Consider the following 18,460-nt stretch of genomic DNA (forward strand, 5'->3'; position numbering starts at 1 on the left):
GGAGAAACAAGATTAGGGATGGATTGTACAAGATAGGCAGTACTGAGTAGTGGTACCAATGAGGAATTGAAATAAGTGAAAATTCTGTATTTGCTTTGTTTTTGTTGTTCGAACACTAGTTAGGGAACAAAGTATACTCTGAGAGTAAACCATCTGTATCACCGTGGGATAGATCAGGAGAAGAGCTTAGGATAGAGGAGTAAACTAACATGTTCTGCTTATTTGATATTGATGATAATACTACTATGTGGGGTATTGTGATTTTTGGAGGATGCGTATAGTGTACCCATACGAAGTACAGGCAAAACTATTTTCTGAGACACAAAAAAAGGGCTGTCCTGAGTAATGTGCTTTTGGAGACGCATAAGAGGTTCTTTGGGAAATGGACCGCTTGTTATCCCACTTGATCTGTCACTAGCCTTTGGACGGCCTATCCGTTGTCTCTTGTGAATTATACGTGTACCTGGCCGCCCCAGTGTGAAGAAGTAAGGGGAGTGTTTGGATTTGGTTATCCTGGATCATGTTTGTATAATAAAAAGCCACAGGGAATGGGTTACCCAGGTTGTGATAACAATACATATTGTGATAATTTTTATATGGAATTGCAGAATATAACATTGGTGGGTAGGCATTACAAAGAGTTGACTGTACCCTGGGAGGCTGGTTATTATCCTGCTTGTTGCCCCATAGTGAAAAGCTCAGACACTTCATTGTACATTAACTGTTCCAGGGTAATATTGTTCAGACATAATCAATCAATCAATCATAACACTCGTATAGCGCGCTACTCACCCGGAAGGGTCTCAAGGCGCTTGGGGGAAGGGGGCCGCTACTGCTCGAACAGCCAGGTCTTGAGTTATCTCCTGAAGGCGAGGTGGTCCTGGGTCAGCCGAAGGTGGGTGGGGAGGGAGTTCCATGTCTTGGCCGCCAGGAGAAGGATCTGCCTCCGGCGGTGGCTCTTCGGATGCGTGGTACGGCGGCGAGGGCGAGGCTAGCGGACCGTAGCTGGCGGGTGGGCGTGTGGAAGGTCAGGCTGTCATTGAGGTACTTGGGGCCAAGGTTGTGGAGAGACTTGTGGGTGAGGAGCCTGAACGTGATCCTCTTGTTGACGGGGAGCCAGTGCAGGTTCTTCAGGTGGCCGGCGATGTGGCTGCGTCGAGGGATGTCCAGGATGAGTCGGGCGGAGGCATTCTGGATGCGTTGTAGTCTTTTCTGTAGCTTGGCTGTGGTTCCGGCGTAGAGGGTGTTTCCGTAGTCCAGCCGGCTGGTGACGAGGGCCTGGGTGACTGTCTTCGTGGTTTCGATTGGGATCCATCGGAAGATCTTGCGGAGCATGCGGAGGGTGGGAAAGCATGAAGAGGAGACGGCGTTGACTTGTCTGGTCATCGAGAGGGAGGAGTCCAGGATGAAGCCCAAGTTGCGTGCGTGCGTGGTCTGTCGGCTTGGGGGCAGTGCCCAGGGCTGGGGGCCACCAGGAGTCGTCCCAGGCGGAGGGTGATTTATTTATTTATTTATTTATTTAAAAGATTTCTAAAGCGCGTAGTCACCCAGAGGGTATCCCAGCGCTGAACCTCTTACTCACAAAGGGGAGAAAGCCGGGGGGGAGAGAATGGCTCAGGGAAAGAGTAGGGTTTTGAGGGACTTCCTGAACCGAAGGAGATTTGGTTCTGTTCTAAGGCTCAGGGGGAGTGTGTTCCATTTTTTCCCCGCATTGACCGAAAAACGACGGCCACCGAACCGGGCCTTCTTCACCTTGGGGATCGTGATGTAGTTCCCATGTTCGGAACGGAGCGCTCTCGTTGGTCTGTACGGTGTAATCCACTTACCTAGGATAGGGGGGCCAACATTGTGCAGTACCTTGTGGGTCAGACAGAGGGCCTTGAAAGTTACCCTTTCCCTAATGGGGAGCCAGTGCAGCGTCCTCAGTGCGGGCTTGGCAGATGTTCTGGCCGGGGTGTTTGTTAGGAGTCGGGCTGCGGCATTCTGGGCTTTTTGAAGCGTTTGGAGGGTGGATTCTGGAGCTCCTAGGTAAATGGCGTTGCTGTAGTCCAGTGATGGTCCAAGGATGAGGACTTCCGTCTTGTCTGAGTTCAGTTTCAAGCGGCTGTTCTTCATCCACTCGGCGACGTCTTTCATCCCTTCGTGGAGGCTGGTTCTGGCGGTGTCGGGGTCTCTGGTGAGGGAGAGGATCAGCTGGGTGTCGTCGGCGTAGGAGATGATGTTGAGGTTGTGTTGGCGTGCGATGGCTGCGAGAGGTCTCATGTAGACGTTGAAGAGGGTGGGGCTGAGTGATGATCCTTGCGGGATGCCGCAGATGACTTTGGTGGCCTCGGAACGAAACGGGGGGAGGCGGACTCTCTGTGTTCTTCCAGCGAGGAACGAGCTGATCCACTTCAATGCCTTCTCTTGGATGCCGGTGTTGCTGAGGCGTTGGACTAGGGTGCGGTGGCAGACAGTGTCGAACGCGGCAGAGAGGTCCAGGAGGATGAGTGCCGCTGTTTCCCCGTTGTCGAGAAGGGCTCGGATGTCGTCGGTGGCTGCGATGAGGCGCGGACGGGCGCAGACGGGCTTGCCTTTGGCGCGCCTTCGGCGCGCCCGCTGCGCGTGACCGCTGGGCGTCCGCGCAGTCGGCATTTATGGCGAAGTGGGAGGGAGGGAGGAGCAGCTGGGAGGCGGGAGCGGGGAGGGCACAGAAGGAAAAGGGGGCGTGGCCGCTAGCACGGCGGCGGGAAGCGGGGCGGGCGGGCTCAGGAGACAGGACAACAGCACGGCAATAACACAAAATCAAAACAGCAAATGGGAGACAATAATGATATTAACAGAATGCAGGGAGACAAAAAGGAAACAAAATAAAAGCTACAGTACACGCAAATATGGCGGGGGGCGGGGGCGGCAAGGCTGCGGGCAGCAGCGGGCAGCAGCGGGGTGAGAAGCGCACACAACAGCTGGTGGCTGTGCGGCGCGGTGGTGTCCTGAGAACAGTTCCCTTAGTAAATAAAGATGATTCGAGCAACTTGGGAATGAACTCTATATATTCAGCAGTGAATTATGAGGGGCCCATATATGCACATCCAGGGTTCTTCTTTCTGTCTAATGGGTCTTATTCTAATTTTCACAATGGTACTGATGATGTAGCCCTTGGGATGGTATTGCCATTGGGAGTTCCATGTAAATATGCTCGACCCAGACCGAGATGGGTTAAAAGGACCCTAATGAAAGAAATATGTGTAGGGGTTAAAGATTTAGAAGTGAATAGCTACATTAATGGAAATACATTTGGATACATCCTTTCCCGCCATATTTACCTTGGGTGGTACTGCCATGGCCAGGGGCGAGAAATCTAGGGAATATTTTGGATGTAAGTTACAAATTCTGTCCAATACCACAGTAGCAGCTTTGCTTGATATCACTACCCAGTTAGAGAGCATGCGGGTGTATTCAGAACAGATTAGATATGCAGTGGATTTTATCTTGGCAAAGAGTGGTGGTGTATGCGCAGTGGTCTGTATAAAAAAGGTGGAGAAAAATATAATGCGAACACATCATGGATATTATCAATAATGTACAAGGGATGAAGAGTGGGAATTGGAATTGGTCTTTTTTTGGTAGTTGGGGTTGGATATTGGACATAAAAATGTGGGAGGATCGCAATAAATAAACAAGACAAAATGTTGGCCCTCCATTTTTGTATTAATATTTGGGGACGGGGCCATGAGTGGGGCCATCCTCACTGAGCCCATTTTGGGGCTCGGAGATCCCATTACCCAGGGCCAACATTTAAAAAAAGAGGAGGGGTTACGTGGCCCCCTCCCTGAGCCTTTAAAGGTCCTGGGAACCCCATTACCCGGAGCCCGCTATATCAATTAATGGAGGAGGTGCACCCCTCCCATTGCAAACTAGAGGACCCCATCTCTGAGGGCAGAACTGAACTTTTAAGGGAGGAGGCCTGAGTCTCTTAATGCCCTGGGAAACCACCCCCCTACGGCCAGCTCACAGACACTGTCCCAGGGAGCTCACCTGCGGAGGCTCAGTTTCCCTGCCAGCAGGACCGTGGGGAGGGAAACAAATGCTTGCTCCTGCCTGGCAGGAACATTTTTTAATCTCCCTCTGGATGGGAGGAAACATGCCTTTTTCTGCCTGCAGGAACGCAGGCAGTGAAGGCATGTCTGCTCCCACTTGGTGGGAGCTTTAAAACTGCTCCCACTGGGAGGGAGCAGACTTTTGTTTCCTTGCCCATGCTTCCGGGGGAGGAGAAACACATATTTCGCCTGGAGCAAACAAAAACAGCAGCTCCTGCTGGGTGGGAGTAATCCTGGCTCCTGCAGCATGCGGGCAGCTGGCTGGGGCCACGGGGAACTTGGGGCTCCATCCATGCCCCCCAACATATTACCTAATGGGTGCCCTGGGTAGGCACTGTTGCACCCACCCAGAATGTAAAAAGGCTTGGGGACCATGTGCCCTCTCTCCTTTTTTTGGCATTTGGGCTCAAGGGATGGGGTCACCAGTGCCTATCAGGATTCAGGGTGGGGGCTACGTGGCCCTTTTCCCCTTTAAAATGCCTTTTGGCCCTGGGGATGGTGTCCGCGGGGCCTACGCAGGCTTGGAGAGGGCGTGAATGCCCTCTCCCTTTATAAATTAGATTTGGCCCCTAGGTGTGGGGTTCACTGGGGCCTACTAAAGCCTAGGGAATCGGTGATATGCACACGCCCTTTTTTTGGCATTCAGCCCTGAGGGATGGCTCCCTGGGTCTATTAAGGCTTCAGGAGGGTGGCAATGCACCCCCTCCCCTTTGATATGGCATTTGTACCCAGGGGATGGGGGCCTGGGGCCTTTCTAGGCTAGTGGAGAAGGGCCATGCACCTCCTCCCCTGTAATTAAAGCATGGCACTAGGAAATGGACCCTGGGCACCTTTGGGTTCGGTGTGGGGGCAACACACCTCCCTCCCCTATATTAATTTATTTGGCCGGGGGGGGGTTCCCAGTGCCTATTTGGGCTTGAAGAGGGGAGCCATGTGCCTCCCTCCCCTATAATTAAGGTATGGCCCTTCATTTAAGATTGGAAAGAGGGGCTCCCCATCTAATATATTTTTTGGCCCTGGAGGATAGGGTCCATGGGCCAATAATGGCTTGGGGTATGGCGCATGCACCCCCACCCGTTAATTTAAAAGAAGGCCCCATGGGAGTGAGTCCCCTGGGTCGCTAGAGGCTCTTGGAGGAGAGACACGCACAACCCCTCCCTTTATTAAACATAAAATGTTCCTGGGGGTGTTGTGAGCCTTGAGTTTTTCACATCTCTAGGAAGCCTTGAGCACTCCCCTGGAGTCGGTCAACTCTGTGGGTAGCCCCCAACAGCTGTGGAAAACTTTTTCCCACAAATTGGAAAACATAAATCTGTGCTGACTCGCAAGTTCTAAGATGGTGGAAACATATTTTTTCAAATCCTAATCCAGCCAGTCACATTTCTTAAAAGAATCAAGAAGTGATTGCCCGGATTCACAAGTCATGAATTGCTAGTTGTAAATGCAGAGATATGCAATAGTGTTAATCTTTTATAGCCAGCTCTGTATTTTTTTTATGCTAATATCTTAAAAATTACTGAACAGATTCACACCAACATTTCTTGAAAATCTCTTCAGTGGTTAGGAAAGTAGGAATGAGCAAAGTTTTCTTTGGGAGCTAAAATGGAAAATCACTTTTTGACTATCAACTTTGCACGGACCTGAAAAATTTGCATGGTGGACCTTAGTTGACTAAGGGAATGATCTGCCAAATTTTGTGTCAAAAGTTATGGGCAAATCAAAAATGCTGTTTCATTGGAAAGCATATCTGAACCATATCTACTCAGTGGAGACATCCACTTTGTAATAAGTTAAGTATCAATAATGGTTCAGTGAATACAAACCCGGAAAATCCATGCACTTCAGAGGGTATGGCATGCAATGCGCACCATAACTCCTGCTGTTAGAGTTTCCTCAAATGGCTTGAAGTAGAGCTTGCCTCCTGTTGGAAGTCTCAGGGAGATAAAAGACTTCCGAGAACTCGCTTGAATCAGGGAACCTGCCAAGAAGAGGAGCTTGAAGAACTGCCAGGAGGGGTACTGCCCCTTTGCTGTGCTGTTACTTTGTTTGGTTGGCCTGCAGTCGCTGCTTTTGCCTGGGGCAGTGAAAGAACTTTCTTCACTTGTTGCTGACTATCTCCAAGGGTTTGAAATAGAGCTTGCCTCCTGTTCAGGAGGTCTTAGGGACAGCAAAGACTTCACTTACTTCTGGTTACTGCCTCTGGAACTGTGGGTTTCAGTTGCCACAGAGGGTTAAACATCTGGCACCGTCACCGACACTGCTGCTGGCTCCCTGTCCTGAATTCACCGCAGAAGGCACCATCGCACTTCGCACTGCAACCCTGATCTCACCGATGACGACGACCGCCGCCACCGAGCTGCTGCTTGCATCCCGACCTATGGGCCCTGCACAACGCACCTCCTCACTTCTCTTTGCCGCACTGGTCTCACCGACGATGTCGCAGCACGCTGACCTCAACACCGGTGACTGCACCGTGCATTGGGGGCAACGCTTATAACTCACATGACGCACCGCCCCATCCCACACAGCAGTCTGGGCCAATTGGCGCAGCTCTCATCAATAGGCACTGGCGCTTGCAGCGTGACCTGTTAGCACCGCAATAAGCACTTCCTCACTCCGTACCACAGCCCCGGTCTCACGATGCCTCTGGAAAATCATCACCAAGCTGCTGCATGCACCACGACTTACGGGCACCGCGCACTGCACAACTACCCTTCCCATCGCAACTGCAACAGTCGCCAAGACCGGCAAGCACCTACGTGGTCGCCGGAACCAAAGGTACCGTTTACGAGTCTGCTGACACTGACACCAGTCCGCACTGACGCGGTCAGCCGGAACTATTGGATTCTGTTGTTTTCAGCACCGCTGTAGCTTCGGATGGAGCTACCAGCTCTAAGGAACTGCATTGTAAAGTCATTCTTGCAAAGTGCATATTTTTGATTACTGTATGTTGGTCTTTTATTGTTTTGGTCTTGTTTGCACAGATAAATATTGGTTATTTTTCTAAAACTGGTGTGGTGTCCTTTTGTGATGTTTTTGCTGTACTACTGTATGTTATGTGCAAATGCTTCACACACTGCCTCTGAGATTGCTCATGAAAAGCTACCAAGGGGGTGAGCAAGGGTTATTTCAGTAGTATATCCCCCTTATCCTGACTAGAAGGAAAGGTCCCTATTTGGACAAAGATGCAAACCATTGCCAACAAGAGACCCTCATTTCTAACAGTGGTTGTCAGTGGTGAGGATAGGGCTTGCATTTGCAACCTACATGATTGGTGTACACTACTACCATATCACAGACCATTATGTACCACATACAGTCTTTCCCTGTTTGCCTTCTAGAAGAATTGTTGAGAAATGGAACTCTGGTTAGTTGTTGTACCCGTGAGGCCTTGACATAATGGAAATCAACTTTTGGCACTATGAAGAAGCTACAAGTATTTTGCAAGGAGAGGGGGTTGCCTGTGAAGAGGAGATCCACAAGGTGGCATCTTAAGGCAGCCCTGTTTTGTTATGAGAAAACAGTTGGGTAGCAGCACTACCAGATGACTCTGAGGAGGAGTCTGAGGGAGAGAATCCCACGCCAGAGTACCAGGAGGACAATGGCCCTGAGAAGGAAACAGGTTTTTTTTTCTCGTGTTGTGTTTTCACCTTATTAATGTTTGTGTGCTGCATAAACACTTTACACATTCATTCCAATATAAGCCTGGCTGCTTTGTGCCACACTACCAAAGGTTTAAGCACAAGTTATTTTCCTAATGTTACACCTTGAAGAGACTTGTGGTTGCTGCTTCAGTAGGGGTTCACTCCCCTCAACTAGTAACCCAATTTCTCACAACATAATTCTGTGGTGCAACAGTGATGATAATCTCTTCCGTTAGATTGACATACATTGAATTTGTTGGTGGTTCTAAATGGCAATGAATTATGAAAGGCAGAAACTGTCCCTGTGTGACAGTAACATGTGAGTGCCTGCTGAAACTAACAAGCTGTTGATTGAGAACCAAGCGTATTGTCAAAACAAAATATAAATCTGGCAATTCAAAAAAAATACTGTTTTTGGTCGTAAGAATCGAGTTAGTTTATCCAAAATCCTTTTTTTTTACTTTGCAATGCAATGTCTGTATTTTCAAATAAAGAGAAACTAGCTGATGTTTCAGGCAAAATGATTGCATTTCATGATTGTATTTCAGAATTAAAGTAAAATCTGGTATATGAGGGGTATATCATACAGCATAAGGGGGGAATAGTTGTGCTGTTCATTGCTTTGACTCCGTTCTGCTAAAACTATTGCGTCATGACTCTTGTGAAGTAATTTCGTCATCTATATTGGAAACACGTTCAGTAATATTCCTAATGTTGCATGGGGCATGAGCATATAAAACTAGTGTAACCTCTCTGTCCTGTAAGCTCTGTGTAAGTGAGCATTAGCATTGCTGTATGACCCTGTAGAGTTTGTCTAGGACTAACGTCTATATATACAATAGTGACAATTGAATACCTGATGATTACCCCCTTCCAAATACAGGCTCAGGTTCTACTTGGAAGGGGCAAGGTTGAAAAATTAGGTTAAGAAAGATTTTCATAAATGACAGGCCTTGTGAAATTGAATAACACAATTGTTTAACTGCCAGTAATACATAATGAATATTTTTAAGGAAATTATTTTGACAGCACTCTCCAATAACCTCTTCGAGAAGATAATTCCAAATGAGGTCTGGAGAGATTAAAACTTGCCTGTCACACCAAAAAAGGATTTTTAGTGAAATTATGTGAAAAGTGCTCTGTACATTTCACGATTTAGCACTGATCGTTTTAAAAATTTCATACAGGAAAACCCCCTGTCTCCAAACTTTTATAAATAAATGTGAAAGAAGGTACTTATTTATTGGCCAACAGTTTAAAAGTTCAAAAGCAACTCCTGCTGGCAGGCTGATCAGGTTTGAACACCCAAGACAGTGAAAGGTGCCCGTGAAGCACAGGTGGCACAAGCAGTGGTAGTAGGAGGTCACAGCAGGAGTAATTTTCGTCCAAAGTACTTTTTTTTGTTAATACTTGTAATACTGGATAACATCAGAAACAAAATACATATTTGTGTGGTGAACATTAAAAAAAACCACACTGTGATATTTTTAGGACTTACATTAATAGTGACTGGTCACTGTTACCAGAGAATAGGTCCATAATGGTCACTGTCGTGCTGGGGATACTGGCGCTCAAGGACAAAAGGGACTCTGGTACTTCTGGGTTCTCAATGCTATAAACATTGGAATAGGCGATTTTTTATGTTACTGTAGATTGATAACACCGGCATTTGTGGACACCATGAAACTTCACAATAACGATCCCAGCAAAATTAATAATGAGATCGCTGGCACTGTTTGTTAATAAGGCCCACAACACTTTTGTTCTCTGCTACTAAGCCAACTGAGTTAAGCATTAGACACCCTGACACTACTGTGACTGAAGGCCCTAGCACGTAAGATATATGGAAACTCTAGTGGCTACAAATAGTGTGCACTGTTGACAACGATAGAAGGCACTTTCTTCTTAATGCAGTTCTAGGTACCAATGGTAATACTGTAAAGCTATACATACTCATTATGTTCTTATTTAAATAACTCACAACGTAAAAAGAAAGCATACTTGCTTTATAAAATTTCGTTTGATTCTACTTAATTTCACTTCATGATATCAGCTTAGTTTCATCATTTGTTCCAAACAAATGGGGTGGGCTAAATTTAACATTCTCCCATTACATACCTTTTTATCCCTTACTCCACATTTCCACAAATCACCACTTGTATAGTGCTCCTATGTCAGGAGCCAGGGCTTACCGTTGGACATTCGAAGAGTATGACGTTGCTGTGGTGCAATCCAATCTTCGTTTAAGTGCTTTCCAAGGGTGGAGATCAGAGCTTTAAGTGGGCCGGATCCTGCGGTGCTCAGCACTGGCAGTTCTAAAAAGCAGGTACTGAGACAGGTCCCTATTGGGCTCTCCATTTTTGCCCTCACCCTCGGGGACAAAAAAAAATCTTAACTCTGCAGCGGTGCCACCCTTCACTGCCTCTGATGCCACTTCAAAGAGACTTGGAATAGTTCTTTACGGTCTCATCATTTCAGAACTGAAACATTTTCAATATTATATAGGACGAAGCCATAGTTGTTGCTTATTTATCTTATGCACCTAGCAACCATTGACAAAGTCAGTAGTCCTGGCTTGTTGTAGGTGTATTGCTACTTGTTGTATTATATATCAGGGTACAATGACAAACAGAGAAATACCAGCCGGATGGCACACTGTGCTAAGCCCAGGTTTTTAGCTTAGATGTTTTAAGTCACGCTCTTACTTCAACAAGCCACGCTCCTTTAAGAGACCTCCCCCCCCCAGTTTTTTTCATCTCACTTAAAGCCCTGGTGGAGAGGCTGCTGGTGTACAAGGTGTGCCAGCGCGGCCAGGCGAAAAGCCTCACGCTGGCTGCACTACACAATGCCACCCAAAGAGGAGCTACAATTCCTAGGAGTCTTGAACTCTCACAAGGTTTGGAGATGGCAGCAGGCACCCTTGTTTCATGGATTAGTAATTTCTGTTGTAGGAACAACAGAGTTTGCTCAGAATATGTCCATGTTTCAGAGAAGTATTTTGAAGCCAAGTAGTTTGGGTAAACACACGTTTGAACTGTTTCTTAAGGCCCAAGACTTTGGGAACTATTTTCAATCTTTCTGTACCTGAATTCTTTTTGTGAAGAGACAGAAAAAATTCTATCATGAAAGCATCACTGATTATGACATGTATATATAATGTGCATTTACTGTACCAGTGATGTTTAGAAAGTGATAAATGTGTCATAAAGAATTAGAACCATAGAGTGCTAACAAATGTTAATTACTTTTCAGTTGCACCAAAGACAAATCAGGAACTAATATTTGGTTTTTTTTTGTTCGCCCTAAGTTGGCAGCGTATGCTCAGACGTGAGTCCCTTGCTCACTTTGCCACTGGAGTCAAGCAAGCCCGGCTGAAGACGGCTGCAATGCCAGAAACCGGTCCTGGGAAGCTTGATTCCGGTCCAGGGAAGACATGGCTTGGCAGTTCGGGCTGGACTGTTCCCATGAGGCACAGGGTCAGACTGATTTGCATATAGCCATGTCTGAACTGGGGTGGCGGAGTGAGCTAAAGAACGGTGATGGATTAAACCCAGATCAGTTGACTGGGGGTGAGTGTTTGTATTGTCAACGCTCCGTCCATCACCACCTTTGGTTTTTCTTTGTTCGCCCTAAGTTGGCAGGGTATGCTCAGACGTGAGTCCCTTGCTCACTTTGCCACTGAAGTCAAGCAAGACCGGCTGAAGACGGCTGCAATGCCAGAAACGGGTGCCTGGGAAGCTTGATTCCGGTCCAGGGAAGACATGGCTTGGCAGTTCGGGCTGGACTGTTCCCATGAGGCACAGGGTCAGACTGATTTGCATATGGCCATGTCTGAACTGGGGAGGCGGAGAGAGCTAAAGAACGGTGATGGATTAAACGCAGATCAGTTGACTGGGGGTGAGTGTTTGTATTGTCAACGCTCCGTCCATCACCACCTTTGGTTTTTCTTTGTTCGCCCTAAGTTGGCAGGGTATGCTCAGACGTGAGTCCCTTTCTCACTTTGCCACTGGAGTCAAGCAAGCCCGGCTGAAGACGGCTGCAATGCCAGAAACCGGTCCTGGGAAGCTTGATTCCGGTCCAGGGAAGACATGGCTTGGCAGTTCGGGCTGGACTGTTCCCATGAGGCACAGGGTCAGACTGATTTGCATATGGCCATGTCTGAACTGGGGTGGCGGAGTGAGCTAAAGAACGGTGATGGATTAAACCCAGATCAGTTTACTGGGGGTGAGTGTTTGTATTGCCAACGCTCCGTCCATAACCACCTTTGGTTTTTCTTTGTTCGCCCTAAGTTGGCAGGGTATGCTCAGACGTGAGTCCCTTGCTCACTTTGCCACTGGAGTCAAGCAAGCCCGGCTGAAGACGGCTGCAATGCCAGAAACCGGTCCTGGGAAGCTTGATTCCGGTCCAGGGAAGACATGGCTTGGTAGTTCGGGCTGGACTGTTCCCATGAGGCACAGGGTCAGACTGATTTGCATATGGCCATGTCTGAACTGGGATGGCGGAGTGAGCTAAAGAACAGTGATGGATTAAACCCAGATCAGTTGACTGGGGGTGAGTGTTTGTATTGTCAACACTCCGTCCATCACCACCTTTAGTTTTTCTTTGTTCGCCCTAAGTTGGCAGGGTATGCTCAGACATGAGTCCCTTGCTCACTTTGCCACTGGAGTCAAGCAAGCCCGGCTGAAGACGGCTGCAATGCCAGGAACCGTTCCTGGGAATCTTGATTCCGGTCCAGGGAAGACATGGCTTGGCAGTTCGGGCTGGACTGTTCCCATGAGGCACAGGGTAAGACGGATTTGCATATGCCCATGTCTGAACTGGGGTGGCGGAGTGAGCTAAAGAACGGTGATGGATTAAACCCAGATCAGTTGACTGGGGGTGAGTGTTTGTATTGTCAATGCTCCGTCCATCACCACCTTTGTTTTTTCTTTGTTCGCCCTAAGTTGGCAGGGTATGCTCAGACGTGAGTCCCTTGCTCACTTTGCCACTGGAGTCAAGCAAGCCCGGCTGAAGACGGCTGCAATGCCAGAAACCATTCCTGGGAAGCTTGATTCCGGTCCAGGGAAGACATGGCTTGGCAGTTCGGGCTGGACTGTTCCTTGGACTGTGAGGCACAGGGTCAGACTGATTTGCATATGGCCATGTCTGAACTGGGGGGGCGGAGTGAGCTAAAGAACAGTGATGGATTAAACCCAGATCAGTTGACTGGGGGTGAGTGTTTGTATTGTCAACTCTCCATCCATCACCACCTTTGGTTTTTCCTTGTTCGCCCTAAGTTGGCAGGGTATGCTCAGACGTGAGTCCCTTGCTCACTTTGCCACTGGAGTCAAGCAAGCCCGGCTGAAGACGGCTGCAATGCCAGAAACCGGTCCTGGGAAGCTTGATTCCGGTCCAGGGAAGACATGGCTTGGCAGTTCGGGCTGGACTGTTCCCATGAGGCACAGGGTCAGACGGATTTGCATATGGCCATGTCTGAACTGGGGTGGCGGATTGAGCTAAAGAACGGTGATGGATTAAACCCAGATCAGTTGACTGGGGGTGAGTGTTTGTATTGTCAACGCTCCGTCCATCACCACCTTTGGTTTTTCTTTGTTCGCCCTAAGTTGGAAGGGTATGCTCAGACGTGAGTCCCTTGCTCACTTTGCCACTGGAGTCAAGCAAGCCCGGCTGAAGACGGCTGCAATGCCAGAAACCGTTCCAGGGAAACTTGATTCCGGTCCAGGGAAGACATGGCTTGGCAGTTCGGGCTGGACTGTTCCCATGAGGCACAGGTTCAGACTGATTTGCATATGGCCATGTCTGAACTGGGGTTGCGGAGTGAGCTAAAGAACGGTGATGGATTAAACCCAGATCAGTTGACTGGGAGTGAGTGTTTGTATTGTCAACGCTCCGTCCATCACCACCTTTGGTTTTTCTTAAATCAGAAACTAAGCCACTCAGCATCAGAAGGCGCCTTTGTATGAAATTAGAGGTACTTACTTTTTCAATTGGAGGGAGGGAGTTTAAATAGCTTATTAGTGGTCACTAAGATGTTGCATTTCAGTTCCAGGACAGTCAATTTCATGAAAAAGACTTAGAGAGTTGCTTACACGGAGATAATTATCCTAAAAGTATATCCATTCTCCGTTGAATTTAGCTGCAGGATGTTTACGGCAAATTTTTAAAAGCTTTCCTATTTGTTTTAAGATATCTATATCAATCATCGGCTGTCTGTTCCCCGCACAGTGAGGAGGCATAGCGTGACAAATACAGTAAACCTCTGTTTTCTCTCGAATCGAATTCTGCTTTCCCCTTTTCTAGTATTTGTCTCACTTTTCATGCTGTGCGTGGTCAATAGGGTTTGTGGTGAAGGGTGCGATGCTCTCGTTTGATCTAGAGGTAAGTGCTTTTTGACATCATACATGTCGTTTTATTTATCTGAGATCTGCAAATGGCATCAGTAAGGAGCCATCAGATGTATGCATTTGGGTCATTAAAGTGCCAAATAAAGAAAATCATTTTTTTTCCATTTTGAACTTGTGTTGGTTATGTAAACATCTGTCACTGTTAACAAATGTCATTGAAAAGTTGAACATTGAAGATAAAAGGTAGCCCTCTACAAATGGATACCTTGAAGTCTCGGAGTGGCACATGCAATCAATTGGTCGTCACTATGCATATTGTGCTGAAAAAAGGTTTTTTTTAAATTTTTCATCTAAACAACAGATAACCTGCGCAGCACATGCAAACTAAACACTGATGACAATGTTTTCCAGAAAACATTTTGAATAACACGCTATGGCAATTTAATGTAAAGTTTAAACTGTCTATGGTCATGTCATTATAGGAAACGTGTACAATGTAATGTATTATATATACTGTAGACAGGAGCACAAAACATTCCATTGCAAAATGCTTGTGCCAAACAAACGTTGTTTTTTATTTTCCATAGGAATAAGAACTCCAAATTGGACAAACTGTTTTACTTTCATACAGCCCTAGATTACAAAATGAGGAAAAACGTATGAATTTACATAGAAAATGACATTTAGAATTAATTACACGCTGCATCATCTCATCCATGGGACAGGAAACTCTTATGTTTAAATCCTAGTGATTATGCGGTTCTGTTCTCTGCCCAGACGAGGAAAAGAGACACGTTTTAGTGAGCTAATTGGAGATTTCATTACCAGCAAACCTGCAGCGTATTCACTTTAACACAGTCTGTTATTTCCTTGATTGAGGCAGCAGCAGTATCTATAAACCTGAGTTGGAAACTACTCATTATATAATTGAAATGTATCAGAGCGTGGCGGGACAAGCAGGTTTGATATGCATGGCAGTTCAGACTATATTTGATATTCTTTAGTCAACCTGAGGACATGGTTGGCTTCCCACAAAGCCAATATGAGGTGCGAGTTAATTACTTAAGAAGGTAAGGTGGCGGAGGATGTAGCGTGCAGATTTTGCAAATTAATTACGGTTTCTGATCCTGCTTAGTTTCTTCATCTGCGCTGTCCATTCCTTCAGACATTTCATCACTGCTGTTAAAATATTTCACCTTTTTCTCCACATTGGTGATCCGCTGTTTTAGCTTCAATTGGCCTGCATTGTACTCTGTCAGAAGACGAGCAAAGCGGGTGTGCAGCATGTCCAAATTAGTTTCCAAGCGTTCCAGTTTCTCTTCCACATTCTTCCCCTCTGTTTCTTGCTTTTCTTTTGACTCATCCAGGAGGCCCTCTTTGGTAAGAATCTCACGCCCTCGTGCCTCCAAGACCTTCTTTGCATCTGGATACTCAATTAAAGCTTCCATCAGATCATCTTTAGACAAGCAAAATAAATCAGAATATCCAATGCTTCTAATATTGGCTGTCCGCCTGTTACCCATTTTGCTACCTTCAATGTTCAAGATACTGATTTCACCAAAACAGCTCCCTGCAGTTAGTACTGCAAATTGAGTTACACCATCATCCGCTACCACAGCTAACTTACCTTCTTTGATAATGTACATTTCTTTGCCAATGTCACCCTTCCGGCATATGTAATCGCCAGGGCTGAAAACCTGGGGCCGGAGCTTCAGTACCAGTTCAACTAGAAGCCCCGCCTCGCAATCTTGAAAGATCCTCACCTTTTTTAATGTCTCCAGGTGAACATTGATGGCGATCTCTGCACGGAGCTTGTCTGGAAGGTTCTTGAGAACCTCCCGTTCATCCACTGTCTTTTTGTTTGTCCACAAGTAGTCAAACCATTTTATTACTTTCCCTTCCATGTCTTTGCTTACCTTGCGGAACTGCATGTAGTGTTTTATAGCATCAATTTTTGCCTGGAACTCTGCCCTGTTAGCATTCATGTTGGATATCATGGATCCCACGTTACCAACAATGGTAGCAAAGATGAGAACACCAACCAGGAAATCAAAAATAACAAAGAGGTACTCTTCATCTATGACAGGAGCAGGGGTTTCTCCAATTGTGGTCAGGGTTAAAGTGGACCAGTACAAACAGTAGACATACTCCCTGGTGAGATACCCGTAATGAGGGTCAGTGACATTAGGATAAACCCATGTGTCACTCCCAAACCCGATTGACTTGGAGATAGCATAATAAATACAGGCATTCCAGTGAATGATAATGAGAATGTAGAGAACAAGGTTGAAGATCCTGAAGAGGTTGGGGTAACTAGTCCTAGTCTCAGTCCGATCAAAGCACTCAAACATGCGTGGAAAGTGAAGCAATCTGTTGAAACGTATTTCAGGGCGGTTGAGTCCTACTGCAAGATAAGCCAGATCTGTGGGTAGTATGGACACGACATCAAGCTTAAACTGCATCGTACGTATATAGTTGTCTCGGAGCTTCTTTACATCTTTAACAAGTAGACCCTGCTCGAGAAAACCTAAAAAAGAGAATATATTTTTACATTTGTGTTGGAAATCTCTTGCCATTTGTATTGAAATATATCAATTCTAATTTGAAATGCTCTAAATACTTTATTCAACTTACAAAATACATGTTGAAAAGATGAGAGTTTAAGAATTATTTCAATTAGAAGTAAATATGCAAATATATAAGTTGCTGTATACTTAATCTGTAGGTTAAAAAGGAATTTGCTCATTTAGGCTAGGACAAAACTAGTCGGAGATCAATATGTCAAAAACATTGGTAAGAGACAACTTTGGACACTTACGGATGCTTAGAAATTGTGGTCCTCTACAGTTACTACCCTTATGCCTTGACATTTTTTTTTCCTGTCCCAACAAATGTGAAAATCCTCTGATCTGAAGCCTTGTCTATATTGGTGGCTAAATACTGCTCTGTTGCATAATGTGAGTTCCAGCAAGTGAGCATTTAGCAATTTAAATTTTACAAATATGCAAGCGCACAGTACTTAGCAGCCTAAACATAATAGATCAGGCACAGCCAGGAGCATACGATGAACAGGAAGAGCATTGGTAGTAGGAGTACATGTTTCACTTACTTGCAAAACAGTTAAAGCCTCCCTGCTCTTAGGAACACACATATGTTGATCTCCAGTTCATACTAGGGGATCAAGGACTGCTGGAAGCATCCTAACACCTCTGATTACAGCCGGAGTGTAAGCCAGCCACCCTAAATGTCAACTAAGTTTTAGTATTGAGTCTGCCACGTTAAGCAGCTGGGGGGACACCAGAGAATCCGTGTTCAGTAAGTCACTGTGACATAATGGAATTTAAGGTTTGGCGAGGGAGAAGAATTAACCAGTCGAAACTAAAATGAGGTTTCATCCATAAAAGATTATACATACAAAGTAATTAATCTGTGTATAAGTAAGATACTGTTACTTTTGTTTTGTGGACACCAACAAGACCTGATGCATATTTTTAACACATATATGTTGTGTTTTGCTACTAGCAGCTGTGTGGGTTTGGCAAGTGCAAGCTTTCTACGCAGACAGGCAAGTGTGTAGCATGCAAAACAGATGCAGCAGTCTCAGTCACACAGCAAATGCAGTCCAAGCTTCTCCCACCCACAGACCAGATACAGAAAGCCTGTTAGATGTACAGAATGGCAAGCTTCCTTGAAGTGTACAGCACTGACAGAAACAGGGCAAGACTATACATATAAAAAAACATCTACCAACCGAGATGCACACAGTCACAAATACATAGCACTAGCTGCCGCAAGGATGGCCTCGCTTACAAAAAAAGATAGACTGGGATGCGGCCCAAGCAATGATCAGTGGCTGAGTTGAACGCAAACATTCCATTTATCACCTCTTTTGTGCTCTTCATTACCAATCAAAGAAGGACCTAGAGGGAAGGCAGGTGCTTTCAAGGAAACCTAAGAAGTAAAAATGGAGGTGGAGCATAATAATTTTGGCTCCATCCTTTTACGTTTGGCTGGACCAAATATATATTTACATCAGGCCTTATGTACCTGTGTGGCACAATAATACCGATAAGATATGGTTTCACCAAAGGTATAGAAGTGCATTTATTGTGTGAAATGACATATTTTTTGGGTGCATATTAACATTTCCCCAATTTCAGAGACATTAATCTTCTATAGGTTTAGATTGTAAGTTGGTGTGCTAAAATTCTTTTAATGAAAACACAAGCAGATAATGGACGGAACTCTGAAACTTTTCAGACTCTCACCCCCAGTCACAGATCTGTGTCGAATCAATCATCATTCTTTATCTCACTTTGCCACCTCACTTTAGGCCCAGCCTTATGGAAATCAGTCTTGATCATGCTCCTCATGGGAACAGTCCAGCCTGAAC

General features: G+C 46.0%; 1 protein-coding gene across 1 annotated transcript in view; it reads right to left on the reverse strand.

The window, feature by feature from the left end:
• Positions 1–14,628: 14,628 nt before the first annotated feature.
• CNGA2 (cyclic nucleotide gated channel subunit alpha 2) overlaps positions 14,629–18,460 on the reverse strand; it is a 360,336-nt gene continuing 356,504 nt past the window's right edge. Inside the window, exon 7 of the mRNA XM_078685896.1 lies at positions 14,629–16,594. Coding sequence (XP_078542022.1) covers positions 15,180–16,594 — 1,415 coding nt within the window. The 3' untranslated portion in view covers positions 14,629–15,179. The remainder of the gene's footprint in view (positions 16,595–18,460) is intronic.

This window comes from Lissotriton helveticus, chromosome 4_1 (genome assembly GCF_964261635.1).
Source record: "Lissotriton helveticus chromosome 4_1, aLisHel1.1, whole genome shotgun sequence".
Lineage (NCBI taxonomy): Eukaryota > Metazoa > Chordata > Amphibia > Caudata > Salamandridae > Lissotriton > Lissotriton helveticus.